Source organism: Polypterus senegalus, chromosome 18 (genome assembly GCF_016835505.1).
Source record: "Polypterus senegalus isolate Bchr_013 chromosome 18, ASM1683550v1, whole genome shotgun sequence".
In the NCBI taxonomy this organism is placed as follows: Eukaryota; Metazoa; Chordata; class Cladistia; order Polypteriformes; family Polypteridae; genus Polypterus; species Polypterus senegalus.
The window spans coordinates 75,984,417-75,994,496 of record NC_053171.1 but is presented as its reverse complement, the minus strand read 5'-3'; the positions used below and the strand labels follow the sequence as shown (position 1 = coordinate 75,994,496).

The following is a 10,080-nucleotide window of genomic DNA, read 5'->3' as shown; positions in this document are numbered from 1 at the left end:
GTGAATGAGCCACCACAAGAGTAGCCATTGTTACACCACTTAAGAAAAAAGAACTCGTCACCATGAACCATGACATAATTCATTTTTGAATATGATTCCTTCTGTTTAGTGATCAATTCATGTAAAAATTAAGTTTGAGTAAAGTTTAATTTGTTTAAAGTTGTGCTTCTTCTGGGTTTCATATTAGAACAAAATAAATAAAAAGTGATGACGTAGTCTAATCCCAAAGTGATGCCTGTTTATTTTCAAGTAGGATTGCACTCACCATTGTGTAACTCTAAATTACATTCTGGAAGGTAATGGCCATAACTGAATGGACAGTCTCTCTTCTAGATGCCATTTGACCCCCAAAGAGTGAGCCAATAAGGTGACACTAATTAGTCTAATGTGTGTGTCAAAAGCAAACGTTGTTGACAGACTCTGACTAAAGAGTTCCTGTAACTGTGAAGCACTGAACAAACGGTACTGGGAGACACAGCAGTCAGAGGGACAGATCAGGTACGGCTATTGTGCAACTATTGGCGCAATGCAGTCACATCAAACATTAGCTAACTGAGGCAGGATGATTACTGATGGCAAACCTTTAAAGCTGCTGCCACAGTGGTGTGTTCAGACGTGTACTTGACGAATTTCTGGTCAGGATGCAGACTCTTGGACTTGCTTTGCTTTTTGGTAAGCATTTTTATATCTATTAAGGCTTTTTAAATTAGGGCTTTGGACAGTTAGTCCTCAGGTTTCTAAAACGTTTCTTAGCATTTAAGTGATAATTGTGAAGTCTGTTTGGAAATTCAAGTGTGGATTGACTGAAATCTATGGCTGAACTTTCTTAGGTTGATTCAATTGGGCTCTACTTGCTCACGCTCTAAGCACAAGACGTAGAGGGAGGATTCTTACAAAAAAAAGCCCTGCTTTAAGTTTTACAGAATGTATTTATTGTAAACTTATTAGAAAACATTCCTTATACTGTACTTTTAAAATAATATGGCTTAATTATTTGGAGTTTTTGGGGATCTGTATTACATATTTTCTCTTTTATTTCTTTCCAGTGCTAAGTGTATTAACAGACTTGGAAAAAGCAGAAGGTAAGAGTGCAGTAGCACAGCCATTTGAATATATGGATTGATAAGCCCATTAGCACAGTACTGGGAATATAGTTCTGGTTTACTTTTTCTCCTAGTAGTTGTCTACCCTCAACCTTAATAAGTTAGTTGCTTGTACCAACTCTCATAGGAAAGTCTACAAAAAGTTGCCAAGATGTTGTGACAGTGCAGGTCGTGCTTCAGCTTCCCTCTTCCTCTTTAGGAGGCTCTCGAACCCAACACCATAGATTACGTATCCAGATTAACTGACAGATCGGGACAAATCACAATTGGAGCAACGGAAAAGTGCAAAGTGATTTGTATTAAAAACAAAAACAAAACGGTGCCCAAATGAAAATTGAAGAGTTCTAAAAATCATCCATAAATAAATAATCCATAAAAACGTGGAGTTAAAATCCAAAAAAACAAAGCCTTAAAAATGAGATTAAAACCATGGCAGGAAGTTGTCCTTTTAAAAAATAAATGAGCTCATACAGTCCTTGCAGTAGGGGAGATGCCCTATCAGCAGATTGCAGCCAACCTTCACCTGGTCTGGTTGGCTTCCGTCCCCTGGCTACGTACAGCTCCCTCGCCGGACCGAGACTCGGATCCCCAGTGATCAAGGTGTTCACACTGGGGCTGTCCTTCCCAAACCTCCTTGAGTCCAGCTGCTTTCCATGGTGGGATGTTCAACCTCCTGGTTGCTCCTGCTCCTAGGAACTGCTCAACATGAGTGATCGCTTCCAACTGCTCCGAGTGTCGGCCAAGGCTCTCCTCAGCTGCCTGCCTTTACTCATACAAGCCTGCTGTCCTCAGCTCACTCACTCACTCACTCACTCGCTCACTCACTCACTCACTCGCTCACTCACTCACTCACTCACTCACTCACTCACTCACTCACTCACTCACTCACTCACCGGCTCTTTCCGTCTCTCTTTCCTCTAACCTCCGTCTTCTTTTCTTTCCTTTTATATTTCCTCCCCTCCCACTCACGCTTCTCCTTTTTATATGGGGACGTGTCACAGGTGTGGCGATTAGCAGCTCCTGGCATCAATTACAACGATGGGCGACTCCGAACCTGTGCACTTAAGTGCGGAAACGTCCGTGCCGCATTGCGCCCGGGAACTGCTCCCGCCATGCTACCACATCCCCTCCTTAAAGCCATGAGTGCGGCAATTATTTATTTAAAAAGGCAATCAGCCACGGACCTCACTTTACCAAAGATGTTTGGAAAGATGTTTGCTGTGAAGCACAATACTCAGTTTTATCCTAATAATTGACTAAGATTCCAGGTATTAAATATTTAAACTAAAATATGATAATCATGTTATAATATTAACCCTTCACTCTGAGTTTGAAACACCAAACTAAAAATGGCAAACAAAAATAGAGTTTAGAGGGACTGTGGATATAACAACTGCTGGCCCGGTGCTTCACCAGCTTTATGGGAGATTGGCAAAAGAAAGACTGTTAAAAAAAAGGCAATTGACATCTCAGCGAGAGTTTGCCAGAAGGCATGAGGGAGATGGTGAGGTAGGGTGGGTTCTGTGGTCACATCAAGCTTTTTGGACATTAGACTAAACACCAAGTCTGCATCCACACAGACTCAAGGCATTCATGGCTAACTAAATACTGACTTGAAGAGGGCAAACACTTATCTGATCGATTATTTTGAGTGTTGTATCTGTAATTCATATCACTTTGCAGAGATCTGTTTTTACTTTGACATAAAATAGTCTTTTTTCCTGTTGATCAATGTCAAAAAAGATTCAGTTTTGCAAAAGAAATAACATGTGAACACCTTCAAGGTGGTGAATCCTAATTAAAGATACTGTGTACCTACCTACTACAGATGTAGAGAAAATAAAAATGAGTTAGAAACCATCTCCTCAACAGACGAGGATAAATGCACTATGTAAAGAGCTTCTTGGTGAAAAATTCAACAATCTTGATATGGTCAGCGCAGTTGGTAGGAGAAGTGATCATGCTGCTCTGATCATGGCGGCGCCCGTGCAGGCTGCGGCTTACAGAGCTCCCGAGTCCGCAGTGTTTAGTGTTAATCTTTGTTCGTCTTTGTTAACTAGTATAAGTAGAAAAGTAGATTTAAGTGATAGTAGTACGCAGACATACATTTACGAGCGGCAAATCCTGCTAGATTTCCAAAGAAACTGCGCAGAAATATCCAGTGAGGTGACTGAGAATTCGCAATTTCGTCTATCTGTATACTTGTACAGTATATGGGTGAGATGACAATAAAGTTCACTTTGACTTTGACTTTGAAGTGGATGTTTCTAAGATACATGATTGGCAGAATGTTTGACAGTTTTAAACTCTCATCCAACTAGCAGTTGTTCTCAGTCCAGAATTCAGCCCTGGTCCCCTAGCACTCACCAGGCTTTGCATTTTTATGTGGAGAGCCTCAAATAGTTAATTACAGAGCTTAAAAGCAACTCCTTCACTTGGCATGACTGGTGCTTACAAGTCTGAAAGGTCACGACCACATTCAACATGTTCAGAAACAATAGAAATATATGAGCATAAGTTAAAATAAAGTTATGAAAGAACAAGACAAAAGCAAAGTGAAAGTGTTTAGTGTTTGGAAAGAAACCCCCACTTTTTTCAAAGACAAGATGTAGCTGGAAGAATTTCTTATTTTTAAATCTTCTCCTTCAGCTCAACTAGTAAACTATTGATGCCGCCTTGTCTGTGATGGCTGAATTTATGTCATGAAGACTAGAAGGGGTGGGTGGCAGATGGTGTTACTGTTATCCAGTTTCATAATGGAAGAAGTACTAGGGTGTTGTAACGTGTTAGCCATTATGAATATAGTGAGAAGTTATTGGCTAAGTAAAAAAAATTACAATATGCTAGCTTTTCAGGCAACTCAAGCCTCTTCTTCAGGCAAGATGGTGGAAGAAGAAACTGACAAGTACATGACTCAGTTGTGCAACTGCCAAATTCTTCCCATGTCCCTACAAAATCAGTTCCTTCAGTTGAAATAGTAAACTTTGACCCCTATTGATCAGCACAAAGCATGCAATTTGGGATTAGCATTCATTCAGTACCTGCACCCATGGGGCTCAGCCAGGCACACCCCAAAGAGGCAACGTGAGTCCCCCTTTACATGGGCTCACCACCTGTAGGAGGGGCCAAGGAGATTGGGTGCAGTGTGAGTTGGGTGGTGGCCGAAGGTGGGGACCTTGGCGGTCCGATCCTCGGCTACAGAAACTGGCTCTTGGGACTTGGAATGTCACCTCTCTGAAGGAGGAGCCTGAGCTAGTGCGCGAGGTCGAGAGGTTCTGGCTCACCTCGATGCACAGTGTAGACTCTGGAACCAATCTACTTGAGAGGGACTGGACTCTCTACCACTCTGGAGTTGCCTCCGGTGAGAGGTGCCGAGCGGGTGTGGGCATAATTATTGCCCCTCAACTTGGAGCCTGTTCATTGGGGTTCACCCCAGTAGACAAGAGGGTAGCCTCCCTCCACTTTCGGGTGGGGGTACGGGTCCTAACTGTTGTTTGTACGTATGTGCAGAACAGCAATGTGGAATACCTTCCCTTTTTGGAGTCTCTGGAGGGGGTGCTAGAGGGTACACCTGCTGGAGACTCCCTCATTCAGTTGTGAGACTCCATTGTTCACGTGGGCAATGACAGTGAGACCTGGAAGGGCGTGATTGGGAGGAATGCCCCCAATCTGAACCCGAGTGGTGTTTTGTTATTGGACTTCTGTGCTCGTCACAGATTGTCCATAACGAACACTGTTCAGGCATAGGGGTCTCCATACACCCTAGGCCTCAGTTCGATGTTCGACTTCGTGGTTGTGTCATCAGACTTGCGGCCACATGTCTTGGACACTCGGCTGAAGAGAGAGGCGGAGCTGTCAACTGATCACCAACTGGAGGTGAGTTGGCTTCGTAGGCCGAAACGTGTTGTGAGGGTTGGCTGGGAAAGTCTGGCAGAGTGCCCTGTCAGAAGTAGCTTCAACTCCCACCTCCCACAGTGCCAGCATAAATTCAAACCCGATCTGACCCTGTTCATTTTCAAATAATATTGCATTAGTGTGATGATGTTTTCACATATATTGTCTCTTTCTTTCAGGTGTATAATAGAAACCACAGCATAGAGAGGTACATTGTAACAGGTACACACGTTGTAAATGTAAGAAGGATGATTCTTGCGTGTGTGAACTGTTAACATTTGAATCTGATGATTGCATATAGTGCTGAAGTTACTGCTCTGTACTATTCTTTCCTCTGCATACTATACAGGTCATAAAACGAATAATTCCAAATATCATATATACCCATGTATACTATGTATACTTCACTCCCAGATAATCAATCAAGGCATGAGCTGGGAGAAGTTACATGTACGTTCTAAGTCGGTGAGGGGATGGAATAGCCGGCTGCTTACAGCTTGTCTTTATCACCACATTTAGAGGACAAAAGACGCTGGCGAAGAGGTGTGAACGGATTTAAGATGGGCCAGATCTACAAGTTTTTTCGTAGGCTCTGGCAATTCTAGTGTTAAGGTCTAATTTGTGTTCGTTCATAAATGGATAAGGAAGTAACAATTGGGTGACTCTTAAATAGTAATATATTGTAGTGAACTGATTACTAGTTGTAATCAGAATATAAGTTTAATATGTCACTGTGCTCTGTGCAAATATTTTAAATCTGCTTTTCTTTTCTTCTCACATGTATAGCTAACACAAAGCCAGATTTAGTACAGGAGCCCAGCATTTAGAACTGCTAGTTAAGGACAACTGTGAAATGTGCAATATGCACTATTTCTGTGTGTCAGAGTCAGTCAGCATGACATTGGATCTTCTTTACCTTATTTGGAATTGTATTATTCATCTAAGTTGGGGCCTCCACATGGAGAAAGAGTATAAAGCCTTGGAACATTGCCTGGCACACCTTTGAAGCCGAAAGATGGATGGGAGATACCGTCATCCGATCCTGAAAATCCTTCCAGCACAGCGACAAAAATGGCAGACTGTATACATTGAGCTCCCACTTCGGTAATAGTCTTGTCATGGCTTCCTTCGTTTGTTATACTGCGTAAATTGTCATTTATCGTCAGTTATTTCTCCTATGTGATTTCTTACCGCTGTATTACTACAGGAGGGGTATCACCTTTTTGTATAATATCTTTATAGGTTCAGGTTACTTAAAACACCGCAATTGCAAAACGAATGTATTTCCAGGGAGCTAGCGCCTCCTAGTGGAAAACACTAGTATAGTGCTAATCTCATGCTGCTTCTTTAACAGACTTTCAGGAAATAGCACAGTGGAAACAGTGTACTGTGGCATGTAGGCTTTTCCACTGAAGTCCCTTTTGTCATTCTTTCTAAACTCCAGTGTGGAAGGATGCTGGCAAAGGCATCTACCTCTTTTTCTATTTGAGGGTCACAGTGAACTGGACCTTACTCCTCCTGAAAGTGAGCCTTGGACAGAATGCCAAGTCCACTGAAGGCACGCTCATATACCAACATTTGCTCATTCAAGGCCAATTTAAATAAAATTAGTCCAGCAAAAAAGCTCCCCTTTATAGCATAACTGTCCAATTTAGGATTGCAAGTGGGCAGAGCCTATCCCAGTAGGAATGTTAATTAAACTAACAACCACTTTTTTGGGAATGTTCAGGGTATTCCATCTGAGACCTATGAAGAACATGCACATTCCACACGGGATTAGGCTTTGAGCTCAGGCTGGATCCATGAGGTGGCAGCTCACCAGGCTCACTATTATAGCTTGACCTTATCATGGTCAATGTTGCAAAGATGGACATGCTAACGTTCATATTTAAGAAAGAAAAGTGCAAAAAGCAATATGACCCTGACAGACTTCAGAACAAAAATAATATGAGAATTTAAACTTACTGCTGATATTGAAATGCAGCACATGTGCCTAGAAACTCAAAATGGGTTAGTCTTAAAGTTATCACGAAATATAATGGTGTCATTGCTTTTTATTAGCAATGTTCAATAAGATCAACATCAAAGCAGTGTTCTTGTTATTCAGTGATGCTACAAAAGCACCCTCTTCTGTTACAAGTAGAACTGAGAAACATCAATGACAGTACAAATTTAGACAAATTATTTCAATGCATATAATAAAATACTGAAAATGAATAAAATATTATAATATTGTATATTTTATTTAAATAGCCAAATCCTGAGAGTTAAGGGCTTCAGTAAAAGCAAAAAGTTGTTGGACGAATTTGTGAAAGCTTAATTAGTGCGTCGTGTTACTGACTGTTCATACCTTCGTTACGGTTCTTGCACACAACCAGAACTCTTATGGGGCACCTGCTCATTGTTTCCCATCTGGGATAAACATTTCTCTACACATCTCTACATTCTGAGCATTCTCAAGACTTAACGCTCCTTGTTCACACAAACTGTGTAAATGAGAAGTACGCACACCATGCTTATGCAGACACGAGTATGGATTGCACCACATCTATGTAGTGTATTGAGTGGACCTGCTCTGAAATGATTACATGGAAATAAACATTAATTAGCGGAATGATGGATTCACAAGTATATTTTTGTTATCTGTTATGCTCTCTCTGTTTCTCTCCTCAGAGCTTTATAGCAGACCAGTCCTAAAAGTCTTGCCAAGTGCCTCAGTGTGGTCTGGTGAGGCTGTGACCCTGCAGTGCTTGGTGGAAAGAAAGCAGCAATATGTGCAACTGAAGTACAGCTTCTTCAAAGACTCGAAGGGCCTCAGGTACACTGGCTCGGAACCGACTCTAAAGATTGGTTCAGCAGATGCACCCAGGATTGGGAAATATCACTGTGAGGCAGGGCATGAAGAAGAGGGCATGAGGAGAAGCAGTGTTCCTGTTATGCTTAATGTGGAAAGTAAGTCAAAAGATAACCTTACGTGGCTTGATGATGAACACATACAAATACATATGGACACATTTTTCTAAACCACAGTAGAGCCACCCACTAATACCTTTTGCTTAATTTAAATTAACCCAAATACTTTGAGATCTGAATCCAAAATCCACTTATTAAGTAATGTACCTTGTTTACTCCTTGGTACACAATCTACAGTACAAGTTGTGACTGTTTAAGTTTCACTTATTGTCTCAGGTTCCTGTAGCTACTTCAAAGTTGTGATTCCAGGCCTGCTATTTTCATTTAAAAATAGCCTCTGATATCATAAAGCAAGGTCTGGATGCACTAAGACACACCATTTTGCATCATTTTATATTAGATTAAAAAAAAAACTTACTTAAAAAATATTCAAATATGACAGACTGAATGTAAAAATGAGAGGGTCTAGCTCTCCAAGAAACAGTTCAGAAAATTTGCCATACAAGCTTTTAGGTCAGCTTAATGTCCCAAAATGGTCTCCAACACCTCACTTCCATGTCTTGTGATATCACATAGCCTTCACAGGGTCATAACACATGATCCCACCCTATGTGTTTGTGACAAGGAAGGTATCTTGGGTCTCTGGAAACAATTGTAGGTGACCAGCAAACAAAAATAAGACATTACCAATACTGATGTGTTAGTTTGTGGGTCTCCTCAGGTGACTGCATGTCTTAAAGACACTCACTTTGGTCAATGGCATACCATTTAGTAACTCTTTATATGGACTTGTTTTGAAAATGTTACAACATCATCCTAACCACCACATGCAAACACTATAATTTAAGATATCCACGTATTCTCCTTTTTTCATTCCAGGTGGAAAACCAAAGCCTGTGATGACTGCAAAGGGCAGAAAATTAATTAACGGGAATGTCATAAAAGTTTTACTAGGAGAAAGCTTCACTCTGAAATGTGAGATTCCAAAAGACAACACTGGATGGAAGTACACTTGGCGTAACTTCGACGACGACCTTCAAGCTGATGGGTGTCAAGAAACTGGCCAGACATACTCAGTGAGCTATGTAAAGGAATCCAATGGGGGAATATATTGGTGCCAGGGTCATAGGGGAGACTTTTATTCAGATTTCAGTGAACCTCTGGCTGTGCAAGTTGTCTATGATAGGAGGGAATACAATTGAGTGCCGGGAAGAACTATCTAATTAGAAAACCAGTTAAAGAGATAAGAAGAACGAGAAACTGAACTGAGTGAACTGGGATTCAGTCTGGGCAAACCTGGCAATCATCTTATATATCACATTACTTTTTGTTTTTAGCCATTTTGAAGCATGGTGCTTAAAGCGTCTGGAATGAGTTCTGTTCTGTATGTCTGTGTACAACTACATCAAACATTCAAGTGGATTATGGGAAGTTTATCTAAAAAAACTCATATGCACACCTCTATCATAATGAGTCTTCTGCTAACATATTTTGTAATTAGTATTTTGCATTTGGTTAACACTATTGAAATGAAAGTGCTGAAGGAAGTTCCTCCATTTTAACAGAAAGAGAAATTTATACCAGAATTTCATATTCTGTCATTGTTAAAATGTTTTAAGGTTTTATGCCCAAAATACAAGGTGAGACACAAAAATAACTGGATTGGTAAAAAATAATAATTATTGATGAATTACAGCATTCTAAACGTTGTCACCTTCTATATACTCCCCCTCCCGATCTCTACACTGCTTCATACGTATCTTCCATTGATTGAAACAGTGCTGGAAGTCTTCTTGCTTGAGTCTCTTCAACAGGTTTGCTGTTTTTGTCTTCACTTCATCCATTGAAGAAAAATGTGTTCCCTACAGGTCACTTTTGATTTTTGGGAACAAGTAAAAATCACAGGGAGCTAAATCGGGCGAATAGGGAGGATGATCGAGGACAGGAATGATTTTGTCAGTCAAAAACAGCTTTATGGAAAAAGAGAACATTTGTGAGAAATTTGATGTTGATTCACTGTTCGATTTTTTCACCCAATATTATCGCGGCAACTCGTGTAGTGATTGTTGTGCAAATACTGACTGGGCTATTCACAGGATATACCTAGCTGGTCAGCGGTTTGAGAAGGCATGTAGGAGGGGATATAGATCTATAATTCACTTCCGGCCGA

General features: G+C 40.9%; 1 protein-coding gene across 1 annotated transcript; it reads left to right on the top strand.

Annotated features, from left to right (window-relative positions):
- Positions 1-426: 426 nt before the first annotated feature.
- LOC120518881 (Fc receptor-like protein 6) lies at positions 427-9,611 on the top strand. The gene is made up of 4 exons (XM_039741886.1): positions 427-672; positions 1,047-1,082; positions 7,671-7,949; positions 8,790-9,611. Exons 1-4 carry the CDS (start codon positions 642-644, stop codon positions 9,110-9,112), a joined length of 669 nt encoding a protein of 222 aa, XP_039597820.1. The 5' UTR covers positions 427-641; the 3' UTR covers positions 9,113-9,611.
- Positions 9,612-10,080: the final 469 nt, after the last annotated feature.

Bases quoted from the DNA above. Each gene is read 5' to 3' on its own strand.
- LOC120518881 (XM_039741886.1), top strand. From the start codon at position 642: ATGCAGACTCTTGGACTTGCTTTGCTTTTTG. The intron at 673-1,046 runs GTAAGCATTTTT...ATTTCTTTCCAG, and splicing joins TGGACTTGCTTTGCTTTTTG to TGCTAAGTGTATTAACAGAC. The intron at 7,950-8,789 runs GTAAGTCAAAAG...TTTTCATTCCAG, and splicing joins TGTTATGCTTAATGTGGAAA to GTGGAAAACCAAAGCCTGTG.